The sequence below is a fragment of the Thermobia domestica genome, chromosome 2 (assembly GCF_964235325.1).
Source record: "Thermobia domestica chromosome 2, izTheDome1.hap1.1, whole genome shotgun sequence".
In the NCBI taxonomy this organism is placed as follows: Eukaryota; Metazoa; Arthropoda; class Insecta; order Zygentoma; family Lepismatidae; genus Thermobia; species Thermobia domestica.
The window spans coordinates 319,089,945-319,111,088 of record NC_137455.1 but is presented as its reverse complement, the minus strand read 5'-3'; the positions used below and the strand labels follow the sequence as shown (position 1 = coordinate 319,111,088).

Sequence of the window (21,144 nt, the reverse complement as noted above, 5' to 3'; positions counted from 1 at the left end):
TTAGTGTGCCTCGCAAAATATTTCTTTTCAGCCAATGTATGTCTATATGGGGATGAGGTTATCACTGCAGCTTGTTCACTTTTCCTACTACCTATGGATGGGCCTGGTGGTGTTGGAGGGGGTCGTATGTCAAATGGTGAAAGCGGTGAGGATTTTTCAGGAATAGTCGTACGGATGGTAGGGCTACTGTCACTGTTGTGTTCGGACGGTAAAGGGTCACAGTTTACAGGAACAGAACTAGTAGGTCTGACACTACTTTGAACGGGTAGGAAATTACTGTCGTCGAAAACATTCGGATTGAAGGGAATAATCCCACACTTTCTAAAGACGCTGATTGCAGCTTGCATACCTGCAGCTCGTACGTAGGCTTTACTGAAAGTCGCACCAACATCAGACATAGAAATCGGATGAAACGGGTGATTATCGAGCCAGAGTTCGATTTCTTGTGAATAGAACTGCTTAAATGGACCCATAAAACTCACACCCAGAGGTTGGAGCTTGTGCGTCGAGTGGGGTGGCAAGCACACAATAATGACACCATGGGTCCGTCCTAGGTGGATAATGTCCAGGTTACGGGTGTGCGAATAGTGCCCATCCAGTATGAGCACAACAGGGTCGCTAGATGATGGTTTTACAACTTTAACAAAATGTTCAAACCATTGTGTGAAAATATGCATTTGGATCCTGATGGGTGGCATGCTGCTACGGTTCCTGGTGGTGTTCCATGTAGCAATTCAGGTTTCATACGCACGCGCGGAAAAACAATTAGAGGAGGAACGTATGTACCACAAGCATTCATGCATGTCACAATAGTTATTAAGGAGCCCCGTTCAGCGGAGGACAGTCTCGCAACCTGACGTTTCCCTTTAACACTCAGGACTTGCGAGCGTGTACCTTGGACAATGGATATACCAGTTTCATCGACATTGTACACTTTTGTTGGCTCAAAATTCACTTTTTGTAATTCCGGCCGCAACAGACCAAAGAAGCAAGACACTTTTTCTTTTGTAAAATTTTTGACTCTTGCAAGTGAAACGTGCTCTGGTTTTCGAAAGGAGTGGTTAGGGTGCCGGGTCAAAAACTTCTTTAACCATTTTTTGCCATCAATGTTAGTTCTTGTTGAGAATGGGTGTTTAATGTCGTTCTTCACCGCAAGCTGATAGGCTAGAATACGAACATCTCGACGCCTAAGTCCATAAAAACGTTCATCCATTATTGTACAATACCTAGCGAGTTCGTCTTCAAGCTCAGTTCCTAAGGCACATTTACGTCCAATTCGTGATTGGAAACGTTGCTGACTGTTTGCACATTTGACATAATCTAAGAGAGTTGACCTGGGAACTTCAAACACTTTGGAAGCCTTCAGAAACCCCATTTCCTTCTTCTTCACTGCGTCGATGGCCTTTTCCATAATGTCCATGGACCATGACCTTTTTCGTCCAGACATCTGCAACAGGGATGCAATACTTTAGTTTTTTTTTAAAGTACGCTCAATTTCGGATAGTCGAAATTAGGCCCTCACTCTGTATCCGAAATTGAAAAACCACGTCAACTTTCAAAGATGGCTGCTGTGTGCTGTTACCGAACACTCGACTTGACAAACAACATATTCATATTTAACTACAATAGCTATTCTAACTACAAGCATGCACACAATTCATTCCATACTCATTTTTAAGTTTCATGTGCTAAGTTACACCAGTAAAATATTATAACGAAAATGTGGAAAACAAAGAAAACGTCCCTACAAACTTCACACGCAACTTGCACGTCCAGCAGCTTCTTGACAACACAACATCGCCAGGGCGCACTAGTTCACAACGTTGCCACATTTATGCTGTTGTATTGTGGCGAGATATTAATGTATCCGAAAATAGCAACCTATCCGAAATATGGACACCTTACCCTACTGTATAGCGTGGTAAATGAGCACTAACAACCATATAGTATTATCCACATACCTGTAAGGTATAGTTTCTTTCACAATATAAGGTTGTATGGTCTTCAAAAGAATACAGTATGGTCCTCACAACAATATAAGAAACAGAATATGGCTATTATGATAAAATAGCATTGTTCCTATGGTCCACATACCTGTAAGGTATAGTTCCTTTTACATATAGTACGGTCTTCACAGTAAGTCATAATGGTCCTCACAACAATAAACGGAACAGAAAATGGCTCTCTTGACAAAATAGTGTTGTTCCTGGAACTTTATATCGTGTTGTAACAATCACACTATATAGTAAAAGGTACGACACACGTATTTTCTGGATACCACACACATTTCTCTCTTGTAGGATCAACATTACCGGATTATATAATTAATTATAATAGCCGTGTATGACTTCAAGTACAATACAAAATATTGTCCAGGATACAACATATATCGTTCACAAATCATACTAAACCAACAATATAATATAATATCCACAACCAAATATTGTTGTCCCTATTTTGACAATATTTTATGGTTGAGCGAACTACAATATATTATGGTTTTCTCAATTATATTGTTTTTTCAGTGTGCTTCGTCCGTAACAAATTTCGATCTACCTGTCCAAGGTCTAATTTCAACAGATCTCGTATCTCTAAATTTAGAGAGGATGGTAGCAACTGTATTGGGCGAGATGACTGGATGACTCTGATTGAAATCATCTGGAATGACTCTCACACTTCGTTCTCTATCTTCCAAAGACTTTCTCCAATTATCTGCTTTCCTTCCAACTTCTTCCTTTTTAACTATTTGTTTTGCTTAATACAATACAATCAACTAATATATCAGGGAGGTTCATCTCTCATATCTTGAATTATAACATCCATGACTACTTGAAGAGATATACGGGCTTAGTACTGACCTCTGGGACCTATTTTTCGAAACTACTAATCTTGTAACATTACTGTAAATTTTTTAACATCAAATATTGTAACAATTATATATATATATATATATATATATATATATATATATATATATATATATATATATATATATACAACGAAATAATGAAAAATTATATGTATCAGCACTGATATTTAGAAATGAGTTTTACTATTATTCTAGAATTTCTAGCACGCGATATTTTAAGACTTATAAGAGGATAATACAAGACTTGTTGCTATGGAAAATAGGCCCTTGGTATAATCGAACCGTAACACGTGTTTGGTGTGTTAATTCCACACTATTTCTCAGTAAGTCGTAGCTCCTGTTTACACACTGGATCAACCTTACTGTAATTATTACCTAGGATCAGGACAATATACACTGGGAGAATGAAAAAAATATATTAAAAAACTTTAATTCCAATATTAAGGAAAATAAACATGTGTTTTTCTACAAGTTAACAAGAAACCGTTCGAAAAGTTTCCGTGGCTGCATTAAGACACGGAACACAAGCTAAAAAATTAACTTCCTAAGTAAAATTTAGTTACAAACAGTAGTTCGTAACCTGAAAAACCAAGAACAGCAAGCAGTATTTAAACTTCGGGTTTTGAGGTTACGAGGGTCGTTCTCAAATGGTAGGCCAAGGTGCTGCAAGTTTGCCGACGAATTCTGGATTAACAGGCTGCCACGATTTCAGAAGAGAGAGGCCCTGAATTTAATTCAGTTTTATCCAACTCCATAAGCCACGCAAAGAGGTTTGCTGTGGGCCGTGACTGTTGCCTACCTCAGAGGTGCTGAGATCCATCCAATTCTATATAGTCACGCAAAGAGGTTTGTTGTGGGCTTGCAATTTGATTGCTGCTCTAGGCTTGGAAGAGGAAGAAGTAATGCATCCAGTGTTTTATAGTGCCTATAATTAGTGCTTAATTAAACTTATTATCGTGTGGTATGAATATGAGACCAGAATTTGACTTCCAAGACGAGGCCGAAAAATGTAAGTAGCCAGTAATGGAATTCAATGCGTAAATGATAGATTCATTCTTAAAGTAGTTCTAAGCAATATAGCCCAAGGCTTGTCATATGCCTGGCGTATTATTTCAAATCACCTTGCTGATATAATGATTTTCTTTGTAGGTCAGACACTGATAAACTAACTTTTATGACACACAGAGTTTGACCCTGATTTAGCAGATAAGCAGTAGTGACCAACAGATTCCCTTTTGTATTCCATTTTGCAAGCGAAAGGTTGTAAGAACTAGTAGCGTTATATTAGCAAAGGTTTACCAAGTAGTTTGTAAAATAATCACGTCCTTATTTATGATGGAGTTGCAGGGGCTTATCGCCCAGCCTCGTTAGGAGGAATGCTTATTGCATTGCAGATGGCATACCCTTCAAAAAAAAAAGTCAAATCATAGGCCACATTCTATCTCTGTACTACCACACCGACACTAATAAGAATAGTAATATTCTAAGACAAGAACCATTGTCTTGTTCTATTACGTATGTCACTGGCACTTCTTTCTACCTCAGGTATCTTTATTTTGCCTGACGTGGCACTCTGTCTTAGACCTTATCGAAATCAATAAAGACCATATGCAATCCTTTTTGTTTTTCCTAATACATTTCCGTGTTTGTCTTAGTGTAAAATTGCGTCAGTCACACTCTTTCCAGGCATAAATTCAAATTATTCTTCTATTTATCCTTTCTCCTGCGATCGCCATTTTATAAGTTTTCTTCCAAATTTTCACTGCATTAGACAATAGGAGAATGATCCCTCTAACGTTCAAAGAAACACAGATTGTGAAAACACCACGAAACTAAAAAAAAAAAGAAAAAGAAAATGCAAACATGTTTCTTGATATTTCAATTATCATTGATAATCAAATTTTGTGGAAGCTTTACAAACATAGAAAGTCATAAAAATTAACAAATGACAAACATAATGGAAAGGATCATTTTGTCTCCATGGGTATGGTGTAGTCGGATAAGATAGTGAAAAGGACTCTTACACGGATTGCTGTGATATTTATATCAAATGTATATCATATCCAAAGATAACTTTGGCCGGAAAATCAACTTCAAATTACTTCGAATTTCGAGGTTATTGTTCAAAATTCGAAAATAAAAAATTATTCATATCTTCGAAACGACTTAAGTTACGAGTATGAAACAAAACATGAATATATTTTGCTTAAAGGGCCTTACCGAAAACTAGAAACAATGTATCTCGCATTGAAATTTCTAGCGAAAAGCACGTCGAAAATATTCGAATTCAAATATTTTTGCTTTATGTTCGAGCGACCACCTATTTTCCATCATAGAAGCAGCACCAACCCACATATGATATATCTTGACCTTGGTTTGATAATCGCGGTACAACTTGGTGTAAAATGAGGAAAACCAAAGTCGGACACGTCTGGGAGATATGCAACCCGCGTTACTTCATACATGTTTTGGCCGTCACGAATACTGTCAGAGGACAAAGATGGTCGAGTTTGAATCGCCGACTTTTCATGCTGCTGTTACGGTTTTGTTTAAACTGAGCACTGGTAATTCGAATAGTTTTAGTGCTGCAATTCTAGCGCTGCGCTGGACAGATAAGTTTCGGATATCTGTTGTGTGTGTGTATCTGTTATGTATGTGTTCCGGATATCTGTGTGCATCTGTTATGACGTCCTTCGAAAAAATCATTTTACCCTCTAAGGTCGGAGTCGCAGCTTGTTCGCGAGAAGAGCTCATAACAATTGAAAAAGCTATTGTGGCACCGAAACTTCACATTACTGTTGACAATTTGGAAGACCTTTGATGAAAGATATATTCGACACAGATAGAGGTCGAATAATGAGTATGAATGAAAATCGTACCCTGGATAAACAAAAAGTTGCCTCTATGTAAGCTATTTATTATTTATACTTAAGACTGGTTATATTGTAGATATGCTGGGGCCAACATACAAGATCCAAATGGGCTAGCGATTCTCATTAGGGTGAATCGCTAGCACAAGGTGGTATTTATTGTGTGAGTCGCAGCTTTCGGGGATACAACTGCATATTTGGAAGAAAGAGGATTTACAGTTTTAATGCCTACACTGAAAGGTAAGAGCAGGCAATTGACTACGGCTGAGGAGAACTTTTCCTGCTATGTTACAAATATTCGCTGGGTTGTTGAGGCTGTTCATGGTATTCTTGGACAAGTATTGTCTTCTAGGTCACCAACTGGAGAACAAGTTGCTTCCTCAAGTTGGATTGTTATCCCGGATAGCTTCTTATTTACATAAAACTTCTGGTAATCGTCTCAATTCTGTCGATGACCTTGACGAGGGAGTTCAGAAAATGGAGCGACAGTACATCACAGAGAACACATTAGGATTAGAAGTAGAAGAGCACGGCTGGGGCAGGTATACACACACTTTCGCAAAAGTCACATCAGCGGACATCCTGGACTTTCTGGAGTTGACCGAAAGACACTTAAAAATTCTTTTTACAGGTTCCTATTAGTTGTCTCAAGCAGTTTTCTACTCGGTTGAAATGATGAATGAGAGCTCTTTTTGTGGTTAAGCGGTTAGCGAAAGAGCCTTTGGCGTGAGAGGCCCGGGTTCGATTTCCGGCGGAGCTCATGTGGTTCGGATTCCACATTAATCAGTAGGCCCATATCTCATATAGCCTCGCTGCTGAAAGGAATGTTAGACTCAAAATCAACTCAACTCTTGCAATAATGGATGAAGATAAGAGCATCAATCTCCATTTTCTGAGAGAAAATGCCCACAAAAACTTGATTCACATAAATTATATATATAATACTGTTCAAGATGAATGTTTCCATCTTCGTTGTTCATGTTCATGATTGTTGTTCAAAACAGCGAAAATATAAGAACTTACTACCTCAAACAACTAGGGCACATTTACACAATTGATTTCCATTCTAATATAAGTAGTTACTTAATCACGGCGTTTAAAATATGTGTGACTGATTGATTTAGGGAATAAAGTGCCTCGTTGAAATTTGCACTTATATCATGATTCTAGTTATTTTAGGAATTTGCTTATTACATACGAAGGCAGAGCTACCAGAACTTTAACTGTACATTCGAATCAAGCTGATATGCATACTGCTATGTTAGGTTTTCACAAACAGACTAGTGGAAACTCCATTAAAAGTAAACTGAACTTACTCTATTTATTGTAATGATTTTCCTCACTCTCACAACAAAGAAAAACATTAAATATAACACTTCAACATTTGATAAACTATGCACTTTCGTTACCTTTCTAAAACTTTTAATAAACAAGTATTATTACGTTACAAAGCAAATTAATTATGTTGTGTTAAACGGTAGAACGAACAGTATTATTTCAGAAAAGGTGGAAGATTATAAATTTCAAAAACAGCGCTTCGTCTATATTGTCTTGTTAAAATAGCTTATAGTTGTTGAAATACTAATTTCACTTGTGTGCTTGACAGCTGTAACACATAGAAGCATTGATCAATACCAGTTCGTAAAAGTTTACATTACATAAAAAAAAAAAAAAAAAAAAAAAGCATGTAGTTTACTTAGGTAGGTAATAAAACTGCATATGAATACAAAAACAAAAGTACGATCAACCATGTGCATTTGAGCTTAGCGGTAGAACAATGACTTCAGATTCGGAAGATGATGTGATCGATCCTCGTGGGCAAATATTTCGACTTAGGAGTTTACCAAGATTCTTCCTTAGTTCACTAGCGAAATGTTTTTGGCATAATTGACTCATTTCCCTCATTTCTATTCTCTGAGCCTCGGATGTTTCAAAGCCTTAAAATAAATTCAAATGTAGTTGAAGTAACTTAACGCTACTATCCTGTAGTCGATGCTAAATTAATATTGTTAGTTTTGAGATCGGATATGAATGCACAGCATTAACTAGTAGGCTTATATCCTGTTCAAAATTCACGTTACCACTGATTATTGTTCTGCATAATTCCTACAATATAATTTTCTCGGAAATGGTTAAGAATATTTTGACGAAGAACATATATAAATCTGCGATAAAATTTGGTATTCAGTGACTGAACTCACTGAATGGAGTCTTTATAGACCAGTTCCATAAGTTCCTGATATCTCTCTGATTACTAAATATCAGATAAGATAACGGGATTAACTACCACTTTTACACAAAATAACATTACTGCCGCGACCAACTTGTCAGTGTTGCCAGATCTACTGATTTTGCAGGAGATCTGCTGCTTTTTCTACGTTCTACTGATCTACTGCGAAAGAAAACAAAAAGTGAACAATCTCCTGCTTTTTCGTTACTTCGAGAAGTTGAAGATTATTAATATTGAATTTTCAATGATGAAATTTCTCTGTTATAATACACAAAGCTCTTTAGAGCATATACGTGTAGTTATAGAGCTTTACCGTATATAATATGAATGCAAAGAATAAAACTGTACGTCATCTTCTATAAGATTCGTCTATATTCTGACTTTCTGTAAGATTTACAAGTAAGTGTTGTTTAGATTGGGACTTGGGTTGGAAGACTGGCTTAGATCATTTCTTCACGATCGTCAGCAAGAAATCGTCTTACGCCACGATCACGTGTGACTGTACCATATAGCTACGTTATCGCTACGTGTATGAAAAGACATTTTCCCACTCCATTTTGCTCTTTCACTACGTTTTACTTCACACATATGTGTATCAAATAATATTAATATAAATCGCGACTTTCCTTTTTATTTGCTCAACGTTGTTAATCGGAAATGAATTCTGGACTGCTTGTTTTGACTACTGCCTCCTTAATAATGGCAAATTTTATTGCTCCCCCCCGGATTTACATTCAAACGCCACCACTGTATGTGTCTACTGCTTTCTCCTGTTTTTTATGTTCGAATCTCCTGTTTTTCCAACTGATTGATCTGGCAACACTGCAACTTGTATCATTTCGGTATCTTTCCTGATGGTTAGTGATCAGGAGATCGTAACACTGGCTCTGTGATAAACTTTGGAATTCCTCTATGAAGTAGCATTTTAGGGATTAAACTACAGTTTATTTTTTTAAAGGAAAATACTTCTGAACGATTTATTTACAAAGAATCCTGAATTTTATTACATTTCCCCAGGCTTTAGTTAGTAGTATCAGTCCATCAAGCGCTGACTCCGATTTCCTGGAGGCCGCTAGTATCGCTTGTTAACATTGTACCAGAAGGATTCTGCAGAATTGCTAATAGCCAAGAGCATTAGGAAACTAGATGTACGAAAGACAAGACCAGAAGATAATCAAGCGGGAGAACCAGTATCGGTAGCAAATAGTACTTGCTCGTAGTATTCAGCATCTAATTTTTCTCAAATGATCGGGATGCAAACAACAGAGAGAATAATTATTTCACAAGTAATAAAAAAACTTCTGTTCTCTTCTATTGTTAATTAAACAAGACGGCTCGATATTAAGATGCTTTGAAAATAATAATAATAATGCCAAATTATTTAATGGATGCTATGCATTTGTTCTATGTCGCCATAATCAATGAGAATTAATTACTTAGTGTACAAATTATAATAAGTAATGTACGAAAACTTCTTTCTTCCAACGCAAGTGTAATGTTTTTCTGCAGTGTATGCTATTTGTAAGTAAGCATCTCATATTTTAGTATGACTTTCAACATTGAAGCGAATGAGAATGCCGACTGATTTGATTTTTCTTTCTGGTTCTTTGTCCAAAACAAAGGAGATACCTAGATAAGGAACAGAGGTTAAAGAAATGTTCAAGTGGTAAGGTCAATGCATATGCACCCCACAGATTTCAGTGAATTAGATCTTGCTGAACTACAAGCAAAAACGAGCAAAGATATTTTATTCGGAGCGCAGATTATTGCAACTTACGGTATTCTGCATCTGGTAATTCTGTTGTCGAGAGGCGTTTTGATAGTAGTTTCACTTGTAGCAATGACCCACTCACCGTTTGTCGACCTATAGCAATATCACTGTATAGGGGGCCACTAGGGGAACCAAGAATTTGAGCAAGGAGGCCTGGCCCCCCTTGGCCCTCCCTTAGCTTCGCCACTGAAAAGGGAATTCTTCTCTCGTTTTGAACTATTGCACCGTCAGAGCTTTCTGTTGGGATTTTGTCCCTTCTAATCTTCTTAACTAATTCGTACTTTCTAAATACATATTTCTTATAATCGAGTATTAGGATATAGTAAAAATTTGGATATATAGGAATGAAATCAGTTCCTTGATGTACTTTCAAAACATTTAGGGGGCATTTCATATCAATCGTCCGAAAATACTGCGTACAGCATCATAACGCAAACAATGCAAAAAGTATTTAGAACTCAGACGGTTAATAAACACTAAATCGTAAAGTTTGCGTTGTGTTGATGTAAACTGTTACGGAATGTGCTCAATTAAAACCCCTAGGAGTAGAATACTTGTTTTCAGTACACTTTCTTTTATTGAGACCAGTAGCACGACATAGGCTATATCAACTGGAAGTTGCAAGTTATTAATAAATATACAATGAAAAATAAGCCACATCAGATTTTATTTAACTTTTCAAGCTAATTAATACTAATTAATACATTCGCATTACTATCTACTTGTTCCAAATGAGTATTAGATATTATCAAAAGAGAATTACTATCGCAACATATTTGTAACTGGCAACATTGTAACCAAGGACGATCCGAAGTGACGTCACGGGGTTGCAGAAGGAAGAATCACCTGACTTTGTGGTCTGCAGCACAGAAGTTGAGGTGGTGGTTAGATAATTTTTTGGTGAATTGTGAATCTCAGGAACAATCAGGGCCAAGATGGGGTCCTTATTTCGAAGTGAGGAGATGACATTATGTCAATTATTTTTACAAAGTGAAGCTGCATATGCTTGCGTATCTGAACTTGGGGAACTAGGTTTGGTTCAATTCCGAGATGTAAGTACAGTATGATTCATTTCGTAATTTCATTGTGGTAGTAGGGAAAGTTAAATGTATGTCTAATACAATGAACATACTTATTTGAATAATTGCTATATTTTAGACTCAGAAATTAGTATTTGTATAATTTTAATCTTGAAATAATCTCATGACCTAAATGCTGGCGACGCTATTTTTTTTTTAATCACATATTCCCAGACTGTAAATCTAATTGTTGTATTTAGATTTTATATATATATATATATATATATTCGTATTTCATCACTGCACAGTACATTTAGTTATATGGTGTATGTATGTTTGTGGGGATTATTTATTCTGTTTTTTTTGGGGGGGGGGGAGTTCGGCTGGCAAATCTTTAGTTTAGGCAAGGCAGTGACAGGAACTGATTGCATTAAGTACAAGGGCAATATTGTAGTAAATTAAAGTCCCCTTATTACTACCTTTTTAAGGTCGTACATAGTCTATGAATAATCCCTAGCAACAGAAAGGAACCAACGACACCTGTGAATAATACTAACAGTGACGGGATATCACTGCCTTGCCCAAACTAAAGAGTTACCGTTCGGCTTAATAAGAGTTTATGATAAGCGGCCCAGGTAACAAATGGGTAAAACAGTGTTGAAGCCTTCTGCAATATTTTTTAGTTGTACGAATGGTGCAGATATATAATAGGAGTCTATTTATAAAACCGTCGCAGATAGCTTCTTTCGGGATAATTTTAGAATTAGGGGACCAAAACCAGAGTCACCATGTTTATAGGAGAAATGAGTTAATGCTACGTAAGTGTAATTACTAAGTACTAACCTAACCTAGCCTAAATCATCAAAGAACACAGAAAATATAGGAAGTAGGAGTTTTAAGCGAAGAATTCTGGCCTCCCAAATCCAAATATCCTAACCTACCTAAACCATCAAAAAATACAGAAGATATAGCAAGAAAGCACGAAATTTAAGCAAAATATTCTGACCCCCCCCAGTTCCAAAAATGTACCCTTCTTTACCAAGTCTTTTGTTAGTACCTTTAAGTGTCCTTTCTTTTTATGGCCAGGAGTTCATCCGTAAGTGCACGTTCACTTTATGAACCGTTATCGGTCTAAATACAGCATTTGTTGTGAAAATTCAATGCAAATACTCTGTGCTGATGGGGTATGGACTTCAGGGTATCAGATAGGACGACGATGAATTTGGAAAAAGTATTTATTGAGGCTAACTCAAAATACAGTACTATGCAAAAGTATGTGGATACCCCAAAGGGGGTGGGGGTATCATGGGTTACCTAATTTGTACATTTTTAAATATTTTGAATTGAAATATACGTCTCTAAAATGTAAAGAACATTACGGATATGTGTTTACTAAAAACTGCAACTTGGTACACCTTATGGTTACCAAAATATGGCGAAATAAATAGCTACACTATAAAGGTGTGTGGGTGGTGTACTAGGTGGTGGAATTTTGATAAAGTAATTATTGAGGCGTAACTACATCAAAAGTAGTTTCAATCCAAAACACGCACACAAATGGGGTTCGTAAGATACCCATTTTTAAATATTTGTATTATACATCTTAGGAAAGTTTTGAAGAACGTTAGAATTGTGATTATGTGTTTACCAAAAACCTCAAGTCTGTACGCCTAATGGTTCCCGAAATGTGGGATAATAAAGATCGAACCATAAGTAGGCCTATATGACAGGCTTTCCAATGCTCCTATTTTTCATATATATTTGAGTCTCTTCCTATAAACTCCTATATTTCGTATATTTTAACGAAACTTCCTATATTTTTGTGGCATTGCTATTTCCACTTGTGAAAATAAGGATTTTCAGCTTCATGAGACTAAGTTTTCATTCTCAATATCGTGTGGACTTGGCCCCTATTTACATGCAAAATTGTTGTACGATGTTAAAACTTCTGGGAACTTCTCCAGTCTTGCTGTAGTTGGAACAACAAACGCAGCAACTGATAAACAGTTTGATATTCGCATTCGATATTTTTCTTCTTCAACCAATTGTGTTATTACTTGTTACCTGGACAGTGTATTTTTGGTGCGCGCTTCATCTTCAGATTTTCAAACTATTGCGAAAACTATTAACACATCTGAACTGCTTTATGACAAGCTCCTCATGCTGGAATGTGATGGATCTAATGTGATCACGTTTCTTCAGCGAATGTTAAATAATTGGTGCCATGATCAAGGGTTACGAAAGCTTCTGGGTATTCGTTCTTGTACTTTTCAGTGGTTGAGCGTTCACCTCTGGTGCTTGGGGTCCCGGGTTCGATCCCAGCCCCCGCCAAGTGAACTTTGTGGTGGACAAACACCGTGTGCGTGGGTTTTCTCGGGGTTCTCCCGTTTCCTCCCACTTTCTTCATTCCACCATTTCATTCATTATTCATCATCACCGTCTCCTTTAGCCTAACCGGCATAACCGTGGAACGTAAAACTCAAAGATTTCATTTCATTTTATTCGTTTTTGTACTTTGGACTAATGTAAGTTTCTAATGCGTTTCGTGGTAGAGTAAAGTCTTTGTCGTGGGATATTGAAGATTTTCGTGTGGATGTATGTCAATGGTTCAGAAGGTCTACGGTTCGACAAGAAGACTGTGCTGTTGTGCAATCAGCATTGGATTTAGAAAGCCATTTCTTTCTGTCATGTTCCAAGCCGATAGTTAACTTTGTCCCTTGTGTGGAAACGCATCGCGGAACAACTTCTAGGACTGCGTAAGTACTTTCTGGAGAATCTGCCAGTACAAGATAGTCTGCCATGAAAATAATCGTTACAGAAGGATTAAACAATGTCTGAGAGATGTATATTTACAAACACTGATTTTTTGATGCAGATCCTTTCTACACTTTCCTTGTGGTCGTTGCTTAGTACTGGTCAGCTACGTACGAAAACACTTAAGAAACTCGAATAAAATTTTGCAACCAGATAAATACCCATTTAGTTATATTTAGAGTAGAATGTATGTTCATATAACAATCGGTGTAATTTTCATTTATTTATTTCTACCTGTTGGATAATTGAAATGTTCCTTTTCTCACAGCTTCACGAAACCACCTATATTTTTTCGTCGTGGTTTCCTTTTTCTTTTTTTCCTTTTCTTTTCTTTTTTTTTTCTTTTTTTTTTTTATTAGTGTTGGAAAGCTTGATACGGTGTATACATACTAGATGGTAGTTTTGAAAAATTACTGAGCCCTAACAATAACTTCAAGAACACGTATAATCTAAACAAACAAACATCCGTATGGAGTTTGGGGATTTGTGAAACTCCCACTTTTAAAATTTCAAAAAATATGACTTACAGAGTTCTCAAGAACGTTACAAATTTGTGTTTGTCCAAAACAGCAAGTCGGAATACCTAACAATTACAAAGGACCGTTTATATAAATACAACACCATATGGGTGTGGGATATGCTGCTAGGCTGGAAATTTCGAAAAATTTATCGCTGAGACCTGGCAACAAGAACACTTAAAGTCCAAAACAAATGTATTCCCTTATTGTGTTCGGGAGAACCATGTGGTTCGTACAACTAATTTATACATTTCCCAAACATATCTAACAGGGTTTTTGAAGAGCGTTGCAAACATGTCTAACGAATACTAGAACTCTATATGTCTAACGGCTATCAAGATATCAAATAAAGAGATGCACCTTACGGTTAGGGGTTTTCGTGTTAGATTGTAAAAAATTCCCAAACTGATCCCGTAAGATTGATAAGTACTTCAGAAGCATTCGTCCTAGAGTAATTAGAGGTTTCAGAGATATCCATGAGGTTTTAGAATATCATGGGGTCTGCCAAGATTTAATTTTAAAAGCTTTTGAAAATATAACTTGCCATTTCTAAAGTGTGTTAGAAATATGTGTTAACTGAAAACTAACGAGTAGAGAGGGATCGTGAAATAAAAGCGTATTGGATCTTAGGAGTTCGAAAACCATTATTGATGCATAATAAAAATTAAATATGATGGTACCCCTATGGGTTAAGTGAATACCTCAGTACAGTTTCTGTTGGAAGACTAGTTCACTTCTAAGTTTTCTTCAGGCAGTTTCAAGAGCACATCGAACGGTGTAAAACTGAAAATTCCTTGTCAATATCTAATTTAGCACCCGAGCTATAAGGAATTTAGTTTTTGATGACTCAAACATATGCATCCTCTTATGCATTTGGACTTTCGGGTTTATGTTGTAAGTAGGAGAAATTTCAGAAAACTAATATATGAACCTTAATTGAGAGTGGTGGGAAATCTACAGTTCATTGTGATCGTACCCTTGTCGGTTGTTATTTGTTACCCTGTATAATTTCTAGAAAAAGACTACTTCAGTACCGAATGATCTTCATGACAGTACAAAGAATATGTGGAGTTGAGTGATACAGTGAAAGCTCCATCTCAATATCTGACATAGTAAACGAGATATTACGAATTATATTTACGGATTTCTACTTCCAAGTATGTGCTGTGGGGAGAAATTTCAGAAAATACATGTAAGTAGTGTGGGGGAGTTCTGCAGTTTGTCGTAATCGCACCCTGTGGGTTTGGTGGATGTCTCGGTATAATTTCTACAGATACTTATATATATGTTTTCTGAATTTTTTTCTCATAGCATAGACGCAAATTTTCAAATCCATAAGGTTCTCTATATTTATAACGTCATCAAAAATATAGTTTTTAATTTTTCGCTTGCTCTGTTAGATATTGAGATAGAGGTTTTACTGTATTACTCAGCATCACCTATTCTTGAAACTGTTGTGAAGATCGTTCGATACTGAAATGGTCCTTTTGTAGAAATACAGGGGTACTCACCAAATCCACAGATATACAGTCAGCGAAAAAAGTTCTTTCCGTTTGGTAAAATTCATTTTGGAAATAATGGTTGTATGGCTGGAACGTACAGAAAATTACATTCTTTTTAATTTAGTGAAAACTACTCAAATTGTCCTTCCATTCTCAAGTTATTTACAAAACTAGTTTCATCAAGCGGAGAGAACTTGTGTCGCTGACTGTACGATCATAACCAAGTGCAAAATACACCCTACACTTTCAATTAAGCTACCTATATAAGTTTTCTGAAATTTCTCTTTCTTATAGGATAGACCCAAACGTCCAGATGGTCTCTATTTTTGACGTCATCAAAAATATAATTTCTTATATCTCCGGTGCTATGTTAGATATTGATACAGAATTTTCACTGTTTTACACTGCTCGATGTGCTCTTGAAACTACCTGAAGAAAACTTAGAAGTGAGTTAGTCTTCTAATAGGAATTGTATTTTTCTTTTCGCTGTCAACTTCAGTATTCTTTTTTCTTCATTCGCTTCTCTCAGAACTTCTTGAAAGGCAGTTCTGCTGGGTGATAGTAGACAGCAAGCAAGCTTGTAACAGTAAAAAGTTATTCTTGCGTTAAGTTCCATCATTTGAAGACACATACAAGTAATAAATTTTAAGTCTAGTTTGTTACAGGGCTTGCAAAAACAATGTTTATTTTATTTATTTATTCATTTAGTTTTTGATTTAAATAGATCTGCGTTATTTAGATTGCATATGGATAAAAACAAGTTTGTTTGACCTTATTGTCTTACACGAGAGCTGGGTTATGAAAGACGGAACATACAGCTTAAAATGAGGTCCGAACCACTTTTCAGTTTGCACCCGAGAGAAATTGTCCTCCATCTGAACTGGATCCCGGGATCCCTTGATTACAAGTGCGGCGAGTCTACCGACTCATCCACATAGAATATTTGATAGAAGTACGTTATGCTGATCATCCATGCTTGTGAAACTTTTGAGTTATTGCAGAAGGACCAAAAGATACTTAACTGCACAACTAAGTTCAGTGTTCAGAGTTCTACTAAAATAAATGGACGATTCCGAAAGTCTAAGTTAGTTCTCTGAGTCAGAAATACAACGACCGAAAGAATTTAATGAAAATACGACTCAAATTTTAGTTCACTCTGGCTCTGAACTATTCGTATATGCGTATATGAACTATTCGTATGTGCGTATATGCAGAAAATACTTTTGATTGTAATAAATCACTTAGATTCAGGTTTCCAAGGTGTGTAGTGAATCAGAATGTCTTCTAAATCATTCGAGATATGTCGAAACTTGACTATGAAGTTCACATAATCTGTGGCTTTTTTTTTTTTTTTTTTTTTTTTATCACGTTACTATTATTTCTTGTTCGTAATTTTTGAAATTCACTCTGTAAATAAATATCAACATACTAGCTTTACATAGTTCAACTTAATCGATAAAAAGATATGTATTTGGATCTTTTCTGCCCCGCAGTAAAAGTCCAGGACTCAACCGTAGGGAGATCATTTAAATAAAGAATGGGACTTCACGTTAAACTGCTATATTAATAAAGGGAGAAGTAGTTGAATTTCAAGAACAACTCAAAATCTATAATTGTGCCGGTTTATTTAGTTATACCAATACTAAAACAATTAATGGTAGAATGCATAAAAAGCTGAGCTGGAGCCGGTGGCGTAGTCTTGTAATCCAGCTGTCTTGAAGGTAAGATTGTGTGATCGGGAACGACGTATACTGTGATAATTGTTCTTGGTTGATAGTCTGAGTATCCGTCAACTGCAAAGTTCGTGTTTGTAGTCATTTACTCCAATAGTCCAATAATTTTGGAGATCTCGATGTTTTGGCAAACAAATCAAGAAATTGTTGAATCTAGTCTACAAATGAAATATCCTTTGTCCGATGAATTTAAACAAATCCATAGTTTGTGTGTTTGTGTGTGTGTGTGTGTCATGACTTTTAATTTGTCATGACCTTTACTTCCTTAGTTTAGTTTTAGATGACGTTCTTGTTTACGTGAACACTATAATATAATCAGTGGTGCCCACCCCCCTTATGTCCATGACGCACCCCCCCAATTGTCTATCCGTAGGTGTTCTTCCATGAAAAAAATCTTTTCGATTAATTTTACCCCCCCCCATCAAACATATTTATATGGATTTTTAACCCCCCCACAATATTTCAATGACGCAGTTTGCGTCATAGCCCCCCCTTGTGCGCACCCCTGATATAATGGTGTGTTTACTTAGCCTAGGCTCGGTTGATCTATCCAAAGTTAATCTAAGCTAAAATTTGTGGAAGTATTTTCGAATTCATCCTTCTGAAGTATTTATGGCACCCGACTTCTAGTTCTCGTCTGCTTTCGCTACCTGCGACTCCTACACTTCCCAGTAGGTAACGAGACATGCCTAATAAAGTGTAAAGTTGCTGTAAAGTAACTTTGTAAGCCATTGTAAAATTAATTTGCTTTAAATAATTACAATTGCATTTATAGCTATTACTTTTGCGTAGACCTTCGTATGTAAACCTGAGCGCGAGCTTACAAAGAAGCAAAGTTACGTAAGATTTAGATTTCTGCCGGCATTAATGATACCTAAGCGGAAAATGTATGTTTTCACATCCAATGTGAAAGAGAAGCCCTTCTGCTTTCTTTGTTGCTTCATCAGATTATCTTCGCCCAGTATTGAATTATGTTCAAAGTGGGTTTAGTTAACGTGAATAAATTGTGGTTTGTAGAATTCTTATGTAGAGAAAAATGTACTAACTCGTGGATCGATCCCTAGTCGTAATGAGACTTAGTTATGAATTTGCCACATGTCGCCAGGATCGAGATATGTTAATATCCTTTGTTTTCAATGTATCTGTTCATTGACGTAAGATATTTTACAAATAAGTGAGGATGCCCTTGTATGAGTTGCAATCTCATCAAAATAGTCTCATTCAATAAGAAATGAAGGGAATCCGAAGGACGTATTTCTCATCAGAAGTCCTGCTTCTCTTAGTTTCGTCGGTGTATCTTTGACAAGGAGTGTAAAATTGGTACAAATTTTGAAATTGATTACTGTCCACAAATTTCATGGCAGGGACTAACAACTTACCGTATAACAGCAATCCTGCAGCGAGGATCACCAAATTATATTCTGACGAAATCCCACAGTTCATATAAATTTATATAGCAATTACTAGGCAACTAATTCATCTAAAACCATTTCGTACACTGTATCTAGATATTACCTTTTATTATATCGCGTAACAAATTAAACATTTATACACCTTAAAAGTTGTGCATGTAGTTGGAATTATATTATATTTATATTTCGTTGCTATGACAACGAATCTCCATTTTAACATAAAACATAAACGTGTATCAACAGCAAAACAATTACATTTTTATATCCTTTTCTTTCTATATATATTTCTTCTTCCTTTTCTTAGATAGCTTGTGCATCAATTTGAAGTACATTCTGCCCAAATATATTGAAATACAAGTAGAAAAATACACGTATCGTTATATAATGGCGTCATGAACCTTTTTATTTTTGTTTATTTATTTAAAAAAAAATATAAAGAGAAATCCTGGGTCGTTATCTGTTACAAATGAGGTACTGGACTTTCCGAATGACCCTTGTGTATATATAAATATAAAATTGTATGTAATTCTCATCATTATCTCATATTTCACTTTCGCAACACTATTATTTTTATATTTTGCTATAACACCTTAATTATTTTCACTTTAAATATATATATTAACGTCATAAAGGTACATTCGGATTCCGGCCTAACAGTTGTTTAGCTTTCAGGTCCTTTTGTGGCCATTGATACATAACATAAGATGTACTTTGATAAAATTTATCTTAATTTAACGGTCAGAATTATGAAGATCGTGAAAAGGAACCGACATTTACATAATTATCATTACACACAAGAAAGGATGAAATATAGCATATACTCAACAAAATAATTAAAATGAAAATATTTACAGTATTCAAGACATAACACAATAATTAACATGACAACAAAAACTAACACAAGTAAAAAGACTGTTATATTAAGAATGAGCTCACAGATTGTGTTGTCTATGTTGACTTTAGTCACAATCTCAGAAGGAACTAACGTGTTGACTAATTGCACCCATTTACTCTTACTGTTAGTATACTTTGAAGAACGTGCCAAAATGCAGTTAAAAAAAAATGTGTTACGATTTAAACGAAAAAAGTTCTTAAGATCATAAATATACGAATGAATTATCTTCATAGAATTCAAATAAGGTACAAATAACAAACAAAATCATAACGATATTTAAAGCGAAATGAAGCAAGAATCAATTGAATAAGGTTTTCTCGGACGCCGTAACTTTAGCTTAAGTTACATGACCAACAAATTCATTCAAGTTGCATTGAAAGTCGCAAATCGGAATACAGTCTTGCACGTTACTTACTTCTACAGTTCTTTGTTTCTTATTTTGAGAATTTGTACCATCTATGAAATTTCTACGAAATCCAATTCTAACGAAATTAGATCTAATGAGTACATGCTTCTTAAGTGTACGATTACTATTACTGTTGCTACCAAGATTAGGTTCGGTTACGCAATTACTATTAATGTTACTAATAAGGTTAGGTTCGGTTATCTTACCGGTAAAATTAGGTTCAGTTCTCATTCGTTTTACTGGTGGCGAAATATCGTGTCTCCTACCTTTACACAATATCCACGATAGTCTGTCCTACCACGGTTTCTGTTTCTTCTGTAATTAGGTTCGATCACATTACCGGTACACATGAATTTAACATTTCACATTGGTATCACACTTTAATCTCACATGTACACTAGGGTGGTCCTTATTTCTCAAGTTGTGTATATCTGAGACCGCACCCCTTAATCTTTTTCCTTTTAATGAGAAAAGTGTTCTCTGTAAATTTACGTTCGTTATGACGACAATAAATGGTGCCGCGAAAGCATTTTAATCTTTATAGGAATAAGATTTAGAAAACAGTAGTTTCCTATGTTGCTCAATAGATGGCAATACATTCACAGTTTTAAATTCTTCTATTTAATCCCATTTTTTGAGTAATTTGGAGCAGATTTATGAATAAAATTAAATTGGAAATAATAAATGAGTTTCAAGCAATTATTTGTTACGATCATTTACAACTAAATCGTCCTCTACTTTGTTTTTAATTCCAACTGTTATTGTAAATAAAATAATTTTAGACTACTTGTAACATGTATTTGAATTAATCTATTTTGCATTTATGATCTTTTGATATGATTGTTATTTTTAGAGGATTGAAGTTTCATTGTGGGTCTAGTATCATCACATGTGATTAAATGAACAAAGTAATCATTATGTGTTCGGTGTCTAGTGAAATCAGTTATCGCAGTGGTATTTACCTCGTTGGTAATATGAGTGAACAGATATTGGGTTTTAAGTTACTGTCCAACAGACAAGTACTTGGTGCATTCTTTTATAACATACGAATGTGAAATTACCTTTAAGAGAGAATGCTCGGTTAGCAATTCGTGAAACAGAAATG

The 21,144-nt window shown here is 35.7% G+C and overlaps 2 protein-coding genes across 4 annotated transcripts in view; one reads left to right on the top strand and one right to left on the bottom strand.

Moving 5' to 3' along the window:
• Positions 1 to 631: 631 nt before the first annotated feature.
• LOC145679500 (uncharacterized) lies at positions 632 to 1,447 on the bottom strand. The gene has a single exon (XM_081750079.1). It carries the CDS (start codon positions 1,445 to 1,447, stop codon positions 632 to 634), a length of 816 nt encoding a protein of 271 aa, XP_081606205.1.
• Positions 1,448 to 10,551: 9,104 nt separating this feature from the next.
• LOC145678648 (V-type proton ATPase 116 kDa subunit a 1-like) overlaps positions 10,552 to 21,144 on the top strand; it is a 112,616-nt gene continuing 102,023 nt past the window's right edge. For all 3 annotated transcript variants that reach the window (XM_081749015.1, XM_081749016.1, XM_081749014.1), the window contains exon 1: positions 10,552 to 10,792. In XM_081749015.1, coding sequence (XP_081605141.1) covers positions 10,676 to 10,792 — 117 coding nt within the window. In that variant the 5' untranslated portion in view covers positions 10,552 to 10,675. The remainder of the gene's footprint in view (positions 10,793 to 21,144) is intronic.

What these genes read in the sequence shown, in the direction of transcription:
- LOC145679500 (XM_081750079.1), bottom strand. Translation starts at nt 1,447, where the DNA reads ATGTCTGGACGAAAAAGGTCATGGTCCATGGACATTATGGAAAAGGCC.